The 21,553-nt window shown below is 36.4% G+C and overlaps 1 protein-coding gene, 1 long non-coding RNA gene and 5 other non-coding genes across 10 annotated transcripts in view; all 7 read right to left on the reverse strand.

Moving 5' to 3' along the window:
• LOC141381913 (uncharacterized) overlaps positions 1–21,553 on the reverse strand; it is a 560,761-nt gene that overhangs the window by 527,807 nt on the left and 11,401 nt on the right. The gene's annotated exons all lie outside the window — the stretch shown is intronic.
• On the reverse strand, positions 271–344 carry trnan-guu (transfer RNA asparagine (anticodon GUU)). Its single transcript has one exon. It is a non-coding gene; the product is annotated as a tRNA-Asn (tRNA).
• trnan-guu (transfer RNA asparagine (anticodon GUU)) lies at positions 701–774 on the reverse strand. Its single transcript has one exon. It is a non-coding gene; the product is annotated as a tRNA-Asn (tRNA).
• trnak-uuu (transfer RNA lysine (anticodon UUU)) lies at positions 883–955 on the reverse strand. Its single transcript has one exon. It is a non-coding gene; the product is annotated as a tRNA-Lys (tRNA).
• trnak-cuu (transfer RNA lysine (anticodon CUU)) lies at positions 1,732–1,804 on the reverse strand. The gene has a single exon. It is a non-coding gene; the product is annotated as a tRNA-Lys (tRNA).
• Positions 3,005–3,077, reverse strand: trnak-cuu (transfer RNA lysine (anticodon CUU)). The gene has a single exon. It is a non-coding gene; the product is annotated as a tRNA-Lys (tRNA).
• LOC101886348 (uncharacterized) lies at positions 3,801–15,910 on the reverse strand. Of its 4 annotated transcripts, none has more exons than XM_073948631.1 (4): positions 15,855–15,910; positions 15,202–15,351; positions 7,748–8,947; positions 3,801–5,079 (listed from the first exon to the last, which is right to left on the reverse strand). In XM_073948631.1, exons 2-3 carry the CDS (start codon positions 15,284–15,286, stop codon positions 7,770–7,772), a joined length of 1,263 nt encoding a protein of 420 aa, XP_073804732.1. In that variant the 5' UTR covers positions 15,287–15,351; positions 15,855–15,910; the 3' UTR covers positions 3,801–5,079; positions 7,748–7,769. The 4 variants fall into 4 exon arrangements, with proteins under 4 accessions (XP_073804732.1, XP_073804733.1, XP_068073782.1 ...); XM_073948632.1 differs by having other exon boundaries at positions 4,039–5,079; positions 15,654–15,910; XM_068217681.2 differs by lacking the exon at positions 3,801–5,079 and having other exon boundaries at positions 6,389–8,947.

Here is a 21,553-nt window from a genome sequence, read left to right on the forward strand (position 1 = left end):
CTGGAAGTGCTGGTCTGAGCGAGCAGGTCTGAGCGTGCGGTTGGGTCTCGGGGCCTGCAGCTTCATAATGTTGCCACAGAGACTTAGGGAATGGTCACCTACAGTGGTAGAAACGCGGAACTTTGTCTAGACACTGTTAACTGTGATACCTTCCCTACCCATGACAATGTTCTGCTAAATCCTGATTTTATCTTGTAACGCTGGACAGAATGTGGCCCAGGATCTTTGTCCAGTGCACGTGTTAGCAGTTGCAAGGCAGCAAAATTGATCCGTCCCTGGGTGGGCTTGAACCACCAACCTTTCAGTTAACAGCCGAACGCGCTAACCGATTGTGCCACAGAGACTTAATGAAAAGTCACCTACAGTGGTAGAAACGCGGAACTTTGTCTCAAAAGATCTGCTATATGAACCCTAATGTAATCTTGCTGAGAGAGAGAGAGAGAGAAAAGTAACAGAAATGCCCAACGTGGGGCTCGAGCCCACGACCCTGACATTAAGAGTCTCATGCTCTACCGACTGAGCTAGCCAGGCGGATGAGGAGTTCCCACTAAAACTAGACACTGTTAACAGTAATACCTTCCCTACCTGTGACAATCTTCTGCTAAATCCTGATTTCATCTTGTAACGCTGGACAGAATGTGGCCCAGGATCTATGTCCAGTGCACGTGTTAGCAGTTGCAAGGCAGCAAACTGCCTAATTCGTCCCTGGGTGGGCTTGAACCACCAACCTTTCAGTTAACAGCCGAACACGCTAACCGATTGCGCTACAGAGACTTAGTGAAAAGTCACCTACAGTGGTAGAAACGCGTAACTTTGTCTCAAAGTCTGCTACATGAACCCTAATGTAAGTTTGCTGGGATAGAGAGAGAAAAGTAACAAGAACGCCCAACGTGGGGCTCGAACCCACGACCCTGACATTAAAAGTCTCATGCTCTACCGACTGAGCTAGCCGGGCTGATGACAAACTCTTTTAGGAACCAGAAACCGTTTACAGTAATACCTTCCCTACCCGTGACAATGTTCTGCTAAATCCTGATTTCATCTTGTAACGCTGGACAGAATGTGGCCCAGGATCTATGTCCAGTGCACATGTTAGCAGTTGCAAGTCAGCAAAATGCCTAATTCGTCCCTGGGTGGGCTTCAACCACCAACCTTTAAGTTAACAGCCTAACGCGCTAACTGATTGCGCCACAGAGACTTGGTGAAAGGTCACCTACAGTGGTAGAAACGCGGAACTTTGTCTCAAAAGGTCTGCTATATGAACCCTAATGTAAGTTTGCTGAGAGAGAGAGAGAAAAGTAACAGAAATGCCCAACGTGGGGCTCAAACCCACGACCCTGACATTAAGTGTCTCATGCTCTACCGACTGAGCTAGCCAGGCGGATAAGGAGCCCCCACTAGAACTAGACACTGTTAACAGTAATACCTTCCCTAACGTGACAATATTCTGCTAAATCCTGATTTCATCTTGTAACGCTGGACAGAATGTGGCCCAGGATCTATGTCCAGTGCACGTGTTAGCAGTTGCAAGTCAGCAAAATGCCTAATTCGTCCCTGGGTGGGCTTGAACCACCAACCTTTCAGTAAACAGCCTAACGCGCTAACCAAACGCGCCACAGAGACTTAGTGAAAGGTCAACTACAGTGGTAGAAACGCGTAACTTTGTCTCAAAGTCTGCTACGTGAACCATAATGTAAGTTTGCTGGGAGAGAGAGAGAAAAGTAACAGGAATGCCCAACGTGGGGCTCGAACCCACGACCCTGAGATTAAGAGTCTCATGCTCTACCGACTGAGCTAGCCGGGCTGATGAGAAGCTCTTTTAGGAACCAGAAACCGTTTACAGTAATACCTTCCCTACCCGTGACAATCTTCTGCTAAATCCTGATTTCATCTTGTAACGCTGGACAGAATGTGGCCCAGGATCTATGTCCAGTGCACATGTTAGCAGTTGCAAGTCAGCAAAATGCCTAATTCGTCCCTGGGTGGGCTTGAACCACCAACCTTTCAGTTAACAGCCGAACGCGCTAACCGATTGCGCCACAGAGAGTTAGTGAAAGGTCACCTACAGTGGTAGAAACGCGGAACTTTGTCTCAAAAGGTCTGCTATATGAACCCTAATGTAAGTTTGCTGAGAGAGAGAGAGAAAAGTAACAGAAACACCCAACGTGGGGCTCAAACCCACAACCCTGACATTAAGTGTCTCATGCTCTACCGACTGAGCTAGCCAGGCGGATAAGGAGTCCCCACTAGAACTAGACACTGTTAACAGTAATACCTTCCCTAACGTGACAATATTCTGCTAAATCCTGATTTCATCTTGTAACGCTGGACAGAATGTGGCCCAGGATCTATGTCCAGTGCACGTGTTAGTAGTTGCAAGGCAGCAAAATGCCTAATTCGTCCCTGGGTGGGCTTCAACCACCAACCTTTCAGTTAACAGCCGAACGCGCTAACCGATTGCGCCACAGAGACTTAGTGAAAGGTCACCTACAGTGATAGAAACACGTAACTTTGTCTCAAAGTCTGCTACGTGAACCATAATGTAAGTTTGCTGGGAGAGAGAGAGAAAAGTAACAGGAACGCCCAACGAAGGGCTCGAACCCACGACCCTGAGATTAAGAGTCTCATGCTCTACCGACTGAGCTAGCCGGGCTGATGAGACGCTCTTTTAGGAACCAGAAACCGTTTACAGTAATACCTTCCCTACCCGTGACAATGTTCTGCTAAATCCTGATTTCATCTTGTAACGCTGGACAGAATGTGGCCCAGGATCTATGTCCTGTGCACATGTTAGCAGTTGCAAGTCAGCAAAATGCCTAATTCGTCCCTGGGTGGGCTTCAACCACCAACCTTTCAGTTAACAGCCAAACGCGCTAACCGATTGCGCCACAGAGACTTAGTGAAAGGTCACCTACAGTGGTAGAAACGCAGAACTTTGTCTCAAAGTCTGGTACATGAACCCTAATGTAAGTTTGCTGGGAGAGAGAGAGAAAAGTAACAGGAACGCCCAACGTGGGGCTCAAACCCACGACCTTGAGATTAAGAGTCTCATGCTCTACCGACTGAGCTAGCCGGGCTGCTGAGAAACACTTTTAGGAACCAGAAACCGTTTACAGTAATACCTTCCCTACCCGTGACAATCTTCTGCTAAATCCTGATTTCATCTTGTAACGCTGGACAGAATGTGGCCCAGGATCTATGTCCTGTGCACATGTTAGCAGTTGCAAGTCAGCAAAATGCCTAATTCGTCCCTGGGTGGGCTTGAACCACCAACCTTTCAGTTAACAGCCAAACGCGCTAACGGATTGAGCCACAGCGACTTAGTGAAAGGTCACCTACAGTGGTAAAAACGAGGAACTTTGTCTCAAAAGGTCTGCTATATGAACCCTAATGTAAGTTTGCTGGGAGAGAGAGAGAAAAGTAACAGAAACGCCCAACTTGGGGCTCTAACCCACAACCCTGAGATTGAGAGTCTCATACTTTACCGACTGTGCTAGCCGAGCTGTTTCAAGAGCTAGACACCGTTTACAGTAATACCTTCCCGACCCGTGACAATGTTCTACTAAATCCTGATTTCATCTTGTAACGCTGGACAGAATGTGGCCCAGGATCTATGTCCTGTGCACATGTTAGCAGTTGCAAGTCAGCAAAATGCCTAATTCGTCCCTGGGTGGGCTTGAACCACCAACCTTTGGGTCATTATATCTTGTTTAATACCCATTTTATTCATTTATACTATTCATTTTATTTATTTACTCATTTATATTAATATGTGAATATGTCTCAATAAATAATTAAAATTTTGTTAATTAGTTGAGTGCTATAGGTCTTACAAAAGCCTTTTGTCTAAAAATAGCGTAAAAACTCTTAACTGTACATAAGCTCATTGATCTCTCCATTTTTCTTCTTAAAATAGGTCTCTGGTAAATCATCTTCATCGCCCAACTATTTTTTTTCTTTCAATTATTTCAATGCAGTCTTTTGGTATTGCTTTTTTCAACTCATGACATTGTCTTTGTAATTTTGCTTTAACAACTCTTTTATACCCATCCTCCACAATTACTTTTAATGGTACAAATCCTTTTATTACTTCATATAATACATCTTTAACTTGTCTTAATCCTCCGTCCCACCATTCCTTAAAATATAAAACATTTCCTTCACTTAAAATTGTTTAATTCAGTAAAAGTGGTTGTTCTAGAATCTGCTTTTGGTATAATCAACAAATTTTCTAAAAATCCCCCTCATGATTCTAAGACCTCAACATAAAATTTTGGCAGACCTGCTATCATCCGTTTCTTCATCTTCATCAATAAAACATTACATCCCATATTAAAATGTCCACATTTCTTTAAATAATAATCCAACACACTTTTCCAAATCACACCCATTTTCCCTTCCAAAAACCTTTGAATAATCTTAATTGTTAATGTTTTCATTTTTAAAAAACTATCCAAAAGTCCCAGACCTCCTTCTTTTACCTCCCCAATCAAAGTATAATAAGCAATCTTGGCTCTTCCATTTCCCCACAAAAACTTTAAAACTACATCATTCATTTTTTCATAGTATACTTCAGGCAACGCAGTTACACTTAACACATACCAGACCTTTGACAACATTAAAGCATTTAAGATGAATACTTTCCTTTTAACATCAAATTTCTAGCTTTCCAAAATCTCAGTCTTTTCTCAATTCCATTTAAAACTCTCTCCCAATTTAAAATATCTGCTTTATTAGAATCCATCCCCACCCAAATTCCCAACATTTTTGTATGTTCCTTTTCTTCTTTAAAGGGTATATGTTGTGTTATTTCTTTTACTCTTCCCACCCTCATGCATAAACTTTTTCCAACATTAACCTTAGCTCCGGATGCTTTACAATATCGCTCTAAAATCCCCAACGATGTAGTATCATCAGCGTATTGATACACAGCTTCTCTGTTGTCATTGTTTACTATTTATATCCCTTTAATGCTTCTATCTGATTTTATTGCCAATCCCAGTGGCTCAGCTTCCAGTGTGTATAATAAAGCAGTCAATGGACATCCTTGCCTTATTGATCTAGTTGGTTGAAGACATTCTGTTAAAAAAAAAATACATTTAATACAAGTTAAAATATCTGTATAAAAAAATTTGAATCCATTTTCTAAAATTTTCCCCAAAACCAAACTCCTTAAGAACTGCAAATAAAAAATCATGCTCTACCCTGTCAAAAGCCTTCTCCAAATCTAAACCTATTAAAACCCCCCCTTTCTCTTTTTCTTGCATATAGTAGACAATTTAGCTTACCCAATTCACCTGTACCACATGTTTTTTCGATTGTGGGGAAAACCAGAGCACCCAAAGGAAACCCACGTGAACACTGGGAGAACATGCAAACTCCACACAGAAATTCCAACTGACCAGCGCACAGTACTGTGTGTGTGTGTGTGTATGTATACATATATTGCATAAACTTTTCTAATATATTTGTTTTTGTTTTATTATTAATTTAATTTGTATTTATTTACTTTTTTACGGTAAATACAAGTGTCATTACTATACGCAATTTTTTCCCTATATTTGTGTCTGCCTATTATTGTAATTGTATTACTTCTTCCTTGTTTATGCATGTAATGCCTACTTGGTTTGCATATTTTTTGAACATTTAATAAAAATAAATAAATTAATAAAAACATAAAAATTAGATGTAGTGTATAATCCCAAATCTTATTTTAAAAAAGTTGGTGGTATGGAGTTTCTTTTAAAGTGTGACTTTAAGATTCATAAACTCATATTAGGCTAAAAAAAAGTCTCCTCTTTCTCTTTTCTTCTGGAGAAAGTATTATTTGTTTTATTTCAGCTCGAATAAAAGCTGTTTTTTATTCTAAACTTTATACTTAAACCATTTTAAAGACAAAACCATTAGCCCCTTTAAGCTATTTTTTCCCCAATAGTCTACAGAACAAACCATCCTTAAACAATAACTTGTCTAATTTAATGTCATCATGGCAAACATAAAATAAATCAGTTATTAGAGATTAGTTATTAAAACTATTATGTTTAAAAATGTGCCGAAAAAATCTCATCTCCATTATACAGAATTTTTTTTTTTTTTTTTACTTGTTCAAACTACTTATTTAAAATGTGCTGAAATAACACAATTATTGAGATTTCATTGGGACAACTTAATGTTCAGTCGACATACATTTTTTAAAAGTGTTAAGTTAACTTAATTTGTGTTGTGACAACATGAAAGAATTGTGTGGAACCCTGCACAAATATGGTGATCGGTTCACAATAAGTTGAAGCACATTTTCAGATTTTACTGTATTTGGCTTAACCGTTCTTGGGTGGCTCGCCAATGTATAGATGACTAATGCATAAAATAAGTAAGCTGACCAAAGTTCTTAAAGGGAGAAGACTTTATTGAAGACAATGTTAACAATGTTAACAATGTTAACAATGTTAGTTGATGTTAACTTGTCCATCTTCAAGTAACTTAAACCAAAGTACAGTCTGTGAGACACTGATGAAACCCCCCTGGAGATTACCCAACTGCTTTGGTTGGGTCACATCTCTTGAGTTCCTGTAGGTTATTTGGTTCACACCTTATCAGAAGCAGATACTTGTTGCATATGAAACAAGCCAATACAATCGATCAACATATAGAGTTATTTTGCCTTCTTGCAGCCCCATTAGCAACTCTCACAACCTGGTACTGGGCTGTGACCCCTGATCTACACTACAAAACAGCTGGCAAAATCTTCATCCCTCTTCAGTTGAGTTTAAATTTTCAGGTGTTCAAAGGGTTTTATTATCAGTAACTTGATATGCATTCAAGAGTTCACACTTGTTTGGCATGCTGTCCCGGGAGAGACCTAAGCTTATAAGATCCTCAAGCCCTGGGCTCCCTCCCGTTAGCAGGACGAGAGGGGAGTGTGAGCTCAGGTAGATCGGCTAAAGGGAGATATAAGGCTTACTAAGAGCTCGACTATGGTGCCAATTTAATGTTCAGTTTACTTAGGTTGTGTGTTTTTGGACTGTGGGAGAAAACCAGCGGAAATCCACGCAAGCACAGGGAGAATGAGCAAACTCTGCACAAAAAGTCAACTGGTTAGCAGCGACTTTAACCTGCGACATTCTTACTGTGAGGCAGCATTGCTAACCACTGGCTAATCATTGGCTGCTGTGTTGCCCAATCTAGAAAGGGGGGGGAAGTAAGGGTGGGAGAGGGATTCTTCAAGACAAGGATAACTGAGTTAAGCTACGGTCACACTGGGCTTTTCCTCCCATAGACTTCCATTCATACGCACACGAATGCGTCAGACTAGAAACAGGGTCATGCGTCAAGTTTCACCGGTTGCTGAGGTGCAAAGTTCATGCTTGGTGAACTCTGACCTGCGAAATCGCATCACTTGACTGCGTGAGACCAATCGAGGATCAAAACATGACCTCTCTGGACAGAAATTTAAACCATGGAGCAATTGCTCACTTTTTTAATTTCTAAAAATCTTGTTTGATCCCGCCCCTTTCCACAGCGCCGTATGGCAGAATTTCACAATCTCAAAGTCTAGTGTGACCGCAGCTTTGTGTTCTGGTTATCTATAGTGAGTCAGGAATCATCTGTTTGGTGAATCATGTTTTAGTTAATGCTGGACCAGCCGTTGACAATCATAAGCATGTGATCCTCTCGAAAGTAGTTTATAAATAATCTTCACTTGAATGAACAGACAAACTACATGAACAAGCTGCCGTTTTGAATATACCCGTGTTTGTGTGGACAAGGCCTCAATGTTGAGGATTCTGCTCTCCATTGTGAAGCTTCATGTGAGTGTTGAGGCTTCTTTTACTTTTAAAGCCCTTTCCACACTCACTGCATCTAAATCGATCCTCTCTTGAGTGCATCTTTATGTGTTTCTTAATGGAGTCTTTCCGTGTGAGACTCTTTCCACACTGATCACATGTGAACACTATGGTTCCAGTGTGACCATTCATGTGGTTCTTGAGGCTAGTTTTGGTTGTGAAGCTCTTTCCACACTGAGCACATGGAAACGGCTTCTCTCCGGTGTGAGTTCTAATGTGGTGTTTGAGTGAGCTTATATGTGGAAAACTTTTACCACACTCTGTGCATGTGTAAGGTTTCTCTCCAGTGTGAATCCTCATGTGGATGTCAAGGTCTTGTTTTTGACCAAAACTCTTTCCACACTGTTCGCAGGTGTGAGGTTTCTCCCTAGTGTGAACTCTCATGTGAGCAATCAGGGTCAGCTTTAGACTGAAACTCTTTCCACAAAGTATACAGCTAAAAGGCCTCTCTCCAGTGTGAGTTCTCATGTGTGCTGCAAGGCTTCTTGCATTATAGAAGCTTTTTTCACACTGTTGGCATGTGCACGGCCTCTTTCCAGTGTGAATTCTCATGTGAGTATTAAAGCTTTGTTTTTGACTAAAACTCTGTCCACACTGTTCACAGGTGTAAGGTTTCTCCCCTGTGTGAACTCTCATGTGAACATCAAGGTTTGGCTTATGACAGAAACTCTTTCCACACTGCTTACAGCTGAAAGGCTTCTCCCCAGTGTGAATTCTCATGTGTGCTGCAAAGTTTCCAGCATGATAAAAGCTTTTTCCACACTCTTGGCATGTGAACTTCCTCTCTCCAGTGTGAATTCTCATGTGGGCTTTAAAGCCTTGTTTTTGACCAAAACTCTTTCCACACTGTTCGCAGGTGTAAGGTTGCTCCCTAGTGTGAACTCTCATGTGAACATCAAGCTTTGACTTCTGACTGAAACTCTTTCTACACTGTTTACAGCTGAAATTACACCCAGATTTGGATTTCCGAGGTCTTCCGTGTGATGAAGTCTTTTTAGTCAGTGTGGGTTTTTCATCAGTCATTATTTCTTGGGGTTTCTCAAACTGCTGTTTCTCATCTATTTCATTTTTTCCATGAGTCTCTTCTTTCAGCACCATCAGATCTAAAAAAAAAAAATTAGCTTTAGTATGAAGGCTCAAAGCGACAAGCAAGAAATGGATGTTTCACCCACAAATAAAAATGACCTTACCATTTACTCTCCGTCATGTAGTTTTAGACATTTCCTTTATTGTGGAACACAGTAAGCCAGTAGGTTTTTTTTCTTCTTTTTTTAATATCTTCTTTTGTGTTCAACAGGATTAAGAAACTCATAAATGTTTAAAACCACATGAGGCAGAGTAAATGGTGAGGCTATTTTCATTTCTGCATTAACTATCCCTTTAAAAGGTTCCTACAATTACCCATTTTTTACAAGATGTAAAATAAGTCTTTGGTGTTCCCAGATTGTGTCTGAGGTTTCAGCTCAAAATCAGATCATATAACTTGTAGAATAATTAATTTTGGGGGTCAGAGGAAAACCAAGCTCTTTTTGTGCCTGTGACTTTAAATATACAAAATAATCATGATAACCCAGGGTTTACAAATGTGAACTGTCTGTTAATGAACACCCAGGATTATTTTTTAAACCCATGTATAGCATGAGCAGTGTGTAAGGTGACTAAAAATAACCCAGAATTTATCCAGGGTTAAAATGACCCAGGGTTAACAATTTGAAGTGTGAAAAGCCCTAAGAATACTCAGCATCAGCTCTCAGGATAAACAGAGTACAATGACAAACAGTGACAATTGTCAATCATGTCATGATGACCTGGGGCCTGTTTCAGTAAGGAGGTTTAACCAACTCAGAGTTTAAACTTGAACTCTGAGTTGATTTACCGAGAGATTAAATACTCAGAGTTTTCAAATTCAGAAAAACATTAGAGCTACAAAAGTCTTTCAGTCAAGAGCAGTGAGTGATTTTCTCCTTTTGTTGTTTGATTAATGCTAAAAACAGTCGGCAGCAGAAATATTGCGCACTGTCACTTTAAGAAAAGTGCGGCTCTGACATGGTTTCTCTTTCACATGTCTTTTGATTCTCAACTTGTTTGTTTATTACACAAATAAAAGTTAATATGAATATTCACTAAACACAGCACTCTGACCCAAATTTGCATGCATTTGACCATTAAAGCGCTCAGATTAAGATGGCGTTAGGTGTGTTTATCTCGATTAATGGTTTTTCATAATCATTAGAAGCCAAAATCGAAATTGAAACCAGATTTTCGATTAATTGCACAGCCCTATCAAGTGGTAGAGGTTGATTTGACATTTAGAATGTAAGCAGGACTAAAAAATCTTTTTAGAACTAGTAATAATCTCATTAATCTAGTTACAGTACATGTCCGTCAAAGGTTAGTAAATTTAAGCTAATTATTCATTAAGAAAGGACTAGCTATACTGCTATGTGACTTTGTTCTTTGTGTAACTGAAATGTAGGCAATAGCTATGTTTCCATCAAAAAATGCGAATTAAATTTATGCGCAAAACTGGGATGTCACATAAAAGATGTGCAAATAAAGCTGCATTTCCATCCAATGCATCAAAGAGAACAAAATCGTCACTTCCTGATTAACAGGCCCCAATTAAGAACAGTAAAAACAGAATTTACTGCGGTAGAAAAAGCTACATGAATCTTTTATTTAAATGACAGCTCAGAGGACAATGCTGGCACACAATGAACACATGTTGGCGTTTGAAGCAATGAGACGCAGAGAACAGATGCTCTGGAGGTCATTAATAATATAATAACATGAATACTGAAACGGTTCAGGTGTTTTAGAATGACCAAAACAACATTTCAGATGTTTATAATGTTCTCAGCCTGCTGGTTTGTGCATTCACACACATTTTCATCATCATATGATCTCTTATAACAAACCTTTTTAAACACACATACTGGAATTTGTTCAGTAAAAGTGCTTGCGTTGTTTATGTGAGTTTATCTGCTCTTATCGAATAAAAAGTTTGTCCTACTCAGTTATGCGCATGTTTCTTTATGCTTATATTTCAAAGGTTATGTGCATCGTGACGTTTCAATCAACCAATTTTTTATGCTCATAGCCTATCCAAAAAGCACAATATGTAAGGCTAAGTGAGAAATACCGCTTTATCTTTTAAAAAGGGGAGGAGACCGACAGAAAACTCTCTTTCAGAGACAGGCTCTCTTGCTCTGCAAACAAGTGTGTTTATGACTATACATACAAAAAAAAAAAACAATAAAATAAGAAAATATGACTTTGCTACAACAAGCAGCATTAGGCATGGGTCAGTATAAGATTCTGACAGTATGATAACCTTGAATAAAAAAATATCACAGTTTCAAGGTACTGCGATTACTCCTCTTAAATATATTCTTTTAAATGTCTGGGTAAAAAAAAAAAAACACTTTTTCCTCTTTGAACACAAAACATTTTCTTTTGAGAAACTTTTAAAGTATTTTGGAGCAATAAACATGTCAGGCTAAAGGCTGATTTATACTTCTGCGTCAAACGCCGGCATATGCTACATCGCTGACGCATAGCCCTTCGCCGTGGCCGTCGGCGTCACTGACGTGCACCTCTCAAAAAATGTAACTACACGTCGCAACAACGCGTAGCGCAAGCTCTGTGATTGGTCGGCTTTGTAGCACTGACGAGTCTGGGCGGGACCAAGAGCCGCGCGAACGGCGCGAGCGATTGTTTACAAGTGTGGAGTACCGTGAAGGAGCTCCGGATGGAAAGTTTTGTTTCGTGTTTACCTCATAGTTAAAGTTGCTGCACGTCCGCCGGTTCCTGCCTCAAAATGAGCGAGTTTGAGTCACTTGTACAACCAGGAAGTGTTCAGGAAAAGCAAAACAGAAGCGAAGAAACTCGACACAGAGGAACATTTACACCTCACTGCCAACTAGCGTTTCGGAAGTGTTAATGCAGACCAACAGAGACAGCGCGCAGAAGTATAAATGCACAGCTGCGCGCGTTGCATGCGCCGTGAGTTACGCTGGTCACTTGTTGCAGAAGTATAAACCAGGCTTAAATCACTCAATTGAATACTTGACTTCTGTTGTCTTCATTTGTGTCATAAACACAGATTTCTTTACAATTTAAAATGGCATCTTTGGAGATCTTTTTCTGCTGGAGATACTGTTGTCCTGAAAAACTTAAAACAAAATGTAAAAAAAAAAAAAACTTACATATAGCGATGAACGGTATAGCAGAAAATATTGGCGGTTTTAAAACCTCGACTTTTTTCAAACTGCGTTGAAAAAACCTTGAAACCGTTATCGTCCCATGCCTCAGCAGCACAACACTGTTTTTAGGATCTAAAAATGTATTCTTTAATAAAAGTCTCAAGCAAAAAGATTCCAATGGTGGCACCTGCTGGTACATGAAGAATATGGTAAATTTGGTAAATACTGACGAACTTTACACTCAAATGTTTGCATATCATCAGCATACGGTAATTCATTTCTTAAGCAGCAAAAGTCATTTTTAGACTAGTTTGTTGGCCAGTTGTAGTCAGCGCAATGTTAAACGTTATTGTTCCACAATAGTCATTTAGTCTCACGTCACCCTGCAGCAACATCATATAGGTTAGAATTCTGTACAATGTTTTATAATAATTAATTACTTTAGTGTCCATTTCATTCAGCATATTTAATATTGGGGCATCCACATCCATGTTTTTTTTTATACTTTAAACCAGAGTTTCTGCAGGTTTCACTAAGTTAAATGTAAGACTTTTAAAGACATTTTTAAGACCATTATGACAATTTTAGACTCATAAAGCGCTAGAGGCTAAGGAATTTTTCAAATAGCCTAGATGAAAAACATTTTAATTTGCCTTAATAAAAAATTTTGATAATTTAATACATTTAATAATACAATAATAAATAAATTAAAAATATATATTATAGATATTTCTTAGCAAAAGATTTTAAATTGTGTGTAATAACATGCAAGCTTTACTTGTATCCACACTCTTTTTTCCTAAATAAACTTTCTTTAAAAAAATAATAAAAAATGAACAAATGTTTTAAATGTTTTAAAAACTATAACATATAACTAAAATCTACACAACAAAACCATAACTAAATCTACACAACAATCTGTCCTTGATGTCTTCAGCAGTAAATACATGGAGCACGTTTAAACAAATGTTATTGTAAGGAAAATTATTAAACCATTATGACAAATAGAGTTAAAATGACCTTTTTGAATAAAAGTTTAAAGTTTTATTGAGATGGATTGTTGGTGATTGTATGGGTTTTGGCCAGATTAGGTAGCAAAACATAAAAAAAGGAAAATGAAGACTTGTTTAAAAAAGATTAAAGACCTACAACACAACATTTCAGTAAATTTAAGACTTTTTAAGGCCGAAAATTTTGATTTTGGAATTTAAGACATTTTAAGACCCCACAGAAACCCTGTTTAAACACAATAGCCCTGATAATTAGTTATTATAATAATGATGTAATTCTAACTCTAATACTATCTGTGAGAACTAGTACATCTACTAGAAACAAGTTAAAACCAATAAAGAGGTCGATGAAAAAAGTTAATTTGGATCAACATGACATATGCAAATGGAGAGTACTAAGCCAACACTATCACCATAATAGCAGATATCTTCTATGAGAATACTGCAGGTCAAATATCTTCAGCTCAGTTTAAGTTTTTTTTTTTTTTTTTTATATAGCACTGGTGCTCAAGGACACTTAACAAACAGTAGGAGAACAAGAAAAGCAATAGCCTTAAGAAGGTAGAGAAAATGGGAGACTAATAATAAATAAAATAATGACAAAAGACACGAGAACAAGTAACAAGAGAGAAACTCATTCCTGTCTTTCAATAGTTATGTTTCTATCCACCTACTTTTATGCACATAAAAAAACGGTTTATGGAAACACCATGATGCAAAAAAAAAATAAACAACGTATGCGCATAACTGAGTAGGATAAACGTTTTATTCGATAAGAAAAGATGAAAAATCACGATGGAAAACACGATACAAACTCCCGTATGTGCATTGAAAAAGGTCATGTGATTTTGTTATAAGAGATCATGTGATGATACAAATGTGTATGAATGGACAAACCAGCCAGCTCAGTACATTATAAAACATCTGAACTCTTGTCATTCTTAGACGCCTTACAATTTAAGTATTAGTGTTATTATATTATTCAAGACCTCCAGAATTAAGAGCATCTTAGCTTCGCATCTGACACTATTAAACGCCACTACGCGTTCACTGCGTTTCAGGATTACCCTCTGAGGCGCAAGTCATTTATTAGATGAAGAAAAGATTAGCCGCATTTCCACTGTCGGGCATGTGCAAGCCAGGGCTTTTATCGGGCAGGGCCGGGCCAATCGCAAGGGGGGGTTGAGCAGTGAGGCAGAAATCATGTCGCGTTTCCACTGTCGGGCTAGCACCTCGCAGCGTGTCATGCAAACCCCGCCCCCAGAATCTCCCCCGAATCAAACGTCAGACAACCCGCCCACTTCAGCGGGAATCAGGCGGATAATGCATTCATGACAGATAAAAAGGTAGCCTAGTTTCTGCTTTCACTCACCCATAAAATGCTCTGTTTACATGATTTGATTAATATCATCGTATCCATATACTTTATAAATAATATTTCAAACCTCCTCCGGTGTTTATTGTTTTAGAAAATATCTAAAATCTTTTTTTCAGATAGGCCTTTGTAAAATGAAAGTTTAATATGGCTTTAAAATGGTTTTATTTATGTACTGTTTATAGGCTACCTAAATTATTATAGCTAGATTTTATTGGTTTATTTATTTTATGTGATTTTATTATATCTGATATTTGTAATTATTTAAATTATTTCAATATATCTTAGGCTATTTTATTAGGATATGACTATTGTTTTTGAGTCTACAAAAATGGACACAAAATTTGTAAAGTTTAATGTCTTTCTGTTGTATTTATGTTGTGTATTATCTTCAAAATAAATAAAAACAGAAGCCGCTCGCAGCATCAACAGAGCTGTGAGGAGAGCGCTCTTTTTCTCGGTCTCACATTCACAAACAGGCATCTAAACACGCACAAACACCTTTTAAACTTAACAAAAACTCACAAAAACCTTTACTGTCTGTTGTGTCTTTTTTTGCATATCTTTTATGCTAAAATCCAGTTTTGCGCATCAAGTTCATCCGCATTTTTGGATGGAAACATAGTACTTGAGTGCTTATGTGCATTTAGGAGAACTAGGCAGCACACTCAGGGCTGCAAGATGGATTTAATTTAATATTCTTATTATTAAAAAATATCTGAATGAGGATTAAATGACTGAGTTGGTCTTTGAGAATAAAAATTAACCTGTTTGTTCTTGCAGATCTTCCTGTTTGACTGTGAATGTTTCTTCAATCTTCACATCTTCACTCTCCTCTTTAATAAACGCCATCTTTATAACAGTGTGGAGATCAGTCGCTTCAGCAGCAGTTTTTCTCTGAGTTTGGTCACTTAATCCTGTTTAAAGTAAATAAAACAATGAACAGAAACAAAATAACTTCTTGACACTTACTTCAACAGTTCCTTTATAGGAGAGTGATTAACAATAAGAAATCAGGTAAGTTCGAGCAAGAAACAATAGCCACAAATGACCTGATTAAAACTAGTAACGTTACTCCATTTCCATTTTACTCCATTTAATAAATTAAATTTTCAATAAAGAACTTATTACACACATCTCTGTAACTTTTTTTAAACTTTATTCTTTATGTATGTTCTTAATTGTTTTGTTTGTTTTATTTAGCTTATTGTCTGCTTACAGCAATGCATAGCACTTTTTTTGCACAAGACAAATTTCCTCTTGAGGACAAAAAGTTTATCCTATCTTTATTCAAACAATTGTGCTATACTAATATTGACACTAATATTGTCAACAGCAGGTACATAATTTAGCACTGAATGAAAAAAAAACTGAACTTTAATCAATCGGTTTATATAAGTGTAAACGCTTTAAAACAAACCTCTCTCCAGTTGAATAACAGCGCTTGAACGGCGCAGGCTTATGACGTCACACGCCACGCCAAAATAAAAGTCTTTTAAAACCTTTAATGCCACTTACTGTTGCAGTCATGACTTATTGATAGATTTCTCCTTCGTTTCCACTTTCTCACAGACGCACATATATTCAGTATTTGGAGTTGATCAAAACCTTTACTCTAAACATTTTAAGACAATTAAAAAAACTTTTAATCCACTAAGACTGTTTAAAGCAGAAATCTCAACATTCTAAAAGGTATAACAAATAATCTAATGAGTGTTTAGAGCTGAAACTTTACAGAAAAAAAAGGTAAAATAGGTGTCCTTCATGTAAAAAGTATTCATTACTACTTTATGTTTTAGTTCTTCTAACTAGTCATGACTTATATATAGTTTTTCTCTGTGTTTGGACACTTTATCCTGTTAAAAATTAACAAATTAATAAAAATGTAAAATGAATAAAACAATGAACAGAAAGAAAATAACTTCTCTTCTTCTTATATGAGAGTAATTAACAAAAAGAAATCAGATAAGTCTGAGCAAGAAACTATAGCCACAAATTAGCTGATTAAAACTAGTAACACAACTCGCTTTACTCAATGGGACTTCTAGATCAGTGGTTCCCAACCTTTTTCTTAGGGGCCCCCCCCATGAACATTTACAAACATTGGAGCACCCCCACCATATAAATACACACGCACACACACACATATGTACTGTATATATATATATATATATATATATATATATATATATATATATATATATATATATATATATATATATATATATATACACATACAGTATGTGTGTGTTTGTGTAATATTAATATATAATATGTATACAAAATATAAAATAATCAGTTTTAACTTGTCTTGGCCTTCAATAAAACCAAAATTTAGGTAGGCTTTGACATACTGTCTAATCTTTTTCTTCACCTCTGAAGAATCATTGCATTTACGTTTCTCTGCCATTTTTGTTTTGATTTTGCCTTTACGAGAAGTTGGACAACCACATTGCGCAAGTGAGCAAAATTTAAATAATTATTTAAAGTTATTTATTTTAATTATTTTTACTATTATGTTGGAATTTTAAACACATTTTTTTTGGTACTTAAAAATACATATATAATTGTAGGGCTGCTCGATATTGGGAAAAATCATAATCACAATTATTTTGGTCATAATTGTAATCACGATTATTCAAAACGAGTATCAGAAAAAATACAATAAAATTATTAGCGCTCCTGAGAATTTTTTTAAAATAAATATTTCCTAAATTATGTTTAACAGAACAAGGAATTTTAACAGTATTTCCTCTAATATTTTTCTTCTAGGCTTATTTGTTTTATTTTAGCTAGAATAAAAGCAAGTTTAAATATTTTGAAAGCTATTTTAAGGTCAATATTATTAGCCCCCTTAAGCAATAAATAATTTTGATGACTTGCCTAATTACCCTAATTAAGCCTTTGAACTGCACTTTAATCTGAATGCTTGTATTTTGAAAAATATCTAGTAAAATATTATGTGCTGTCATTATAGCAAAGATAAAATAAATCAGTAATTAGAAATGATATATCAAAACTATTATGTTCAGAAAAAAAACTTCTTTCTATGAAACAGAAATTGGGCAGGAAAAGTTAATATTCAGCTAATATTCAGGAGGGCTAATAATTCTGACTTCAAGTGTATACATACAGTTATTTTCCAGCCTGCAAAGGAAAGAGAAATAAATACAATTAAATAAAAATATTAAACAAACTGTGCTTTAAGCATCTTCACTGTAAGAAAAACACTTTAGCTACAAAAATCCTTCAGAGAAACATTTTCTCGTTATGTTTGATTAATGATAAAACAGGCGGCAGCAGGAATATTTCGCGCTGTCTCTTTAATGGTTTCTCTTTCACGTCTTTTGATTCTCAACTCGTTTGTTTATTACACAAATGAGGGTTAATATAAATAATCACTAAACACCGCGTTTTGACACCTATTTGACCATTAAAGCGCTCACGTTAATGACTTTAGATGTCTGCGCTCCTCTGCTTGTCTCAGTGTGCGAATGAGAGCGAATGCTGACTAGCCGCATGCTTCTGCCCAGACAGCACACATACGTTGGGCCGACGTCGGCCGAAGGTCAACACGTCGGCCCCTTTAATTCTAACATCTATATATGGTCGGCCAAACATACGCATGATCGTTCATGGCTGCGTGTGCGTGCTGCACACACACATTCGCGCTTTTAAGAGCAACGCGTGCACAGCTGGAAAGGTGGCGGTATATGATGCAATAATCGTTTATCTTGATTAATGCTTTTTTATAATCGTTTGAAATCGAAATCGGATTTTTGATTAATTGTACAGCCCTATATAATAGTGGAGTATTTTTATGCCTTTTTCTACCTCAATACTTATCCTCTCCTGCGCCCCCCTTGTGAACTCTGGCGCCCCCCTTAGGGGGGCGCCGACCCCAGGTTGGGAACCACTGTTCTAGATCTACTTCACTAATTCTGAGAGCTTGTTTGGCCAGAATGTCCGTCTTTTCATTGCCTTCCACACCTACGTGGGCAGGAACCCAAATGAAATATACAGATTTGCCCTTCATTTTAATATAATATGTCTTACAGAGTATGTGAACTTTAATAATTATTGCAAAACATCAGAATGTTATTTCGCATTATGTCCATATAGTAGTGATTCAATCTTTCATAACTTAGTCTTAGTGGATTATATAAATTAAACAAAATTGTGTTAATGTTTGGAGTAAAAGTTTTGATCAACTTCAAATACTGAAAGTCTTTGTATGTGAGAGAGATAGCAGATGTTGTGTGAGGTGGAAAATGAAGGAGAAATGTATCATGTCATGACTGCAACAGTGAGTGGCAAAAAATACTGAAAAAAAAGACTTTGCCAACAGATTAAAAACAAATCTTGATTCTATTATTTCTGAAACTCAGTCTGGGTTTATAAAAGGCCAGCATGTTTCTAATAAAATAACATTAGTTTTGGATTTGCTTGATTATGCTGATTTTATTCATTCAGATGGTCTCATTCTTTTTCTTGATATTTATAAAGCCGTTGATAGGGTTGACCACCAGTTTCTGTTTAAAGCATTGAGGTTTTTTGGAATTGGGAATACTTTTGTTAACACTATGGCTTTGTTTTATAAAGGAATCAATAGTTCAGTGATTGTTAATTTTAATACTTTTAATGGATTTGATATTTTGTGTGGTATTAGGCAGGACTGTCCAATCTCTTCCTTTTTATTTGTATTAGTTTTTTTTTGTCCTTAAGCATTGTGCAAAATCAAGATTTGAAAAAAAATTCTGTTTTTGAAAGGGAGATTAAGATTTCACAATTGGCAGATGACACCACTTTATTTCTAAAAGATGACTCAAACATATGAAAGGCTTTAAAATTAATTTCTGATATCTCAAGTGTTTCTGGTCTAAAGCTGAATATCTCCAAATGTGAGATAATGCCTGTTCATAATTTGAGTTAGGAATATATAGAAGATATTCTTGTTAAATCCACAATTAAATGGTTATTTATCTATGTTATTAAAAATCTTTTAGTGAGACAGCACTTGAATTTTTTTTTGTCTAGGATCAGCAAAACTAAAAATATTCTTAATTCCTGGCTACAATGGTACCTGTCATTATATGGAAGAGGGTCTTTCTCATTTTGTATATCCGACTTTCTCTTTATTTGTTGGGAACAAAGTGGTCAAAGAAATTAATACTGTTTTCTTGAAATTTATCTGGAAGAACAAACCTCTTAAATTAAAAAAGCAAGTTCTTTCTAATAGTAAAGCAAAGGGGGTGTAAATTTATTAGATTTTTCTGACACCATATACATTTTTAAATTAATTGGATTAAGAGATGCCTAACCAATCCAACGTCTATTTGTTTTTTTTATTCCCAACTACTTTTTTTGACAAAATCTGTAGTCTTTTGTTTCTTCTTAAATTTAATTATCTTCCCTACAAGCTTTCTTTTGCTTTGTCTAAATTCCACCAGCAATGTCTGCTTGCTTGGAAGCTTGGTTATGTTCACAATTTTTCTCCCCACCGATTATTCTTATGGAATAACCGAGATATTACAATCAGAAACAAATCATTATTTTTCCAAAGTTAGTTTCAAAATAATATTAAATGGATCCTTTGCTTGTTTGATGATGCAGGAAACATTCTTTCGTGAACCATTTATAACCTACCACTGTTTTCCAACTTCTCCTAATGAATTTAATAAAGTTGTTAAGGCAATATCACCCGGTTTAGTTCACCTAGTTAAAAGTCACTGTACATTTAACTGTAAATTTGCTTTTAGAAGGTGTTAGTCTGTTAGATAAGAAACGTAACAATAGCTTTGTGCGTCAAATTTTCCAATGTAAAAGGGAAAATTTAGTCTAGAGGAAAGTTTTACTGGAGGTCTTTGGTTAAGGATATAGACTGGAATAGAACCTGGCTTTTACCCGGGAAATATTGCATTTTCCAACAAGGCAAAAGAAATGCATTTTAAAATTTTCCATAAAATCTACCCTGTAAAATGTAGTATTTACAGTTTTTTGGACATCGACAGCTCCTGTTCTTTCTGCAAACAAGCAGAGGAAACACTACTACAGGGGTGGCCAACCCTGTTCCTGTAAAGCCACCTTCCTGCAGATTTCAGTTGCTACCCATATCAAACACACCAGAAGCAATAAACTAAGACCTGAACACCACGTGATAATTACAGGCAGGTGTGTTAGATATGGGTTGCAACTGAAATCTGCAGGAAGGTGGCTCTCCAGGTACAGGGTTGGCCACCCCTGCACCACTACATGTTTTTTGATTGTCCAATATCCAAGCATTTTTGGTCACTTCTAAATTCTCATATATCTGCTTCTGCCAATGCTGTGAATTGCTTTAATCTAAAAGACTTTAAAAGACCCAAAAGCTAAATATCTGGAACGCATCATACTTTTTCTTTTATCTTATATGGCAAATTTTTCATTCACAAACAGAAATTCACAAATAATTACCCATCCTTTGTTTATTTTAGAATAGAATTTAACTCCCTCCTAAAATCACTTTATATTATTAAGAATAATACAAAAAAATCTAAGATTCCTGAAATATTATGCAGATGTATTTAAAGAAGATGCTCAATTTTGCTTTCCTTACGGTTATTTGGTTAAGTGTCATTGTAATTTCATTCATTTAATTTTGTTTGTTTAATTTAGTAATTTTAGTATTAGTATTATTAGTCTAAATCTATTCATATTTTTCCCTTTCTGTCTAATGGTATTATTTGTATTTGTATGTGATTTTAGATATTTTTTCTTATGACTATGTAAATTATTGCTCTTTTTAAAGATCTGTCTGACTTTGTTATGATGTGCTTGAATTTTCAGTTTAAGCATTAATAGAAAAAAAAGTTATTCTACTGGAGAAATGTTTGTTTTAAAGCTTTTACACAGATATAAAGGGATTGATTAAAGTTTCAGGTTTTTCATCCAATGATGTACCTGCTGTTGACAATATTATTTTAACCCTTTATACAATGTAATACTATTTTACTCAAAGTAAAGAGAACTATTGAACAACGTGCGTGTATTAAGTGCCTTAATGAAGGTTTAATTGATTAAATAACATAATTTCACTTCATTCTAAGTATACATCACTATATATAAGAAATGGAGTACTAG

Source organism: Danio rerio, chromosome 4, assembly GCF_049306965.1.
Source record: "Danio rerio strain Tuebingen ecotype United States chromosome 4, GRCz12tu, whole genome shotgun sequence".
NCBI lineage: Eukaryota > Metazoa > Chordata > Actinopteri > Cypriniformes > Danionidae > Danio > Danio rerio.

Excerpts from the sequence above, each read along its gene's own strand:
- LOC101886348 (XM_073948631.1), bottom strand. The coding sequence starts at position 15,286 with ATGGCGTTTATTAAAGAGGAGAGTGAAGATGTGAAGATTGAAGAAACA. Across the intron at positions 8,948-15,201 it reads AGATCTGCAAGAACAAACAG|ATCTGATGGTGCTGAAAGAA; the intron begins GTTAATTTTTAT and ends TTTTTTTTTTAG.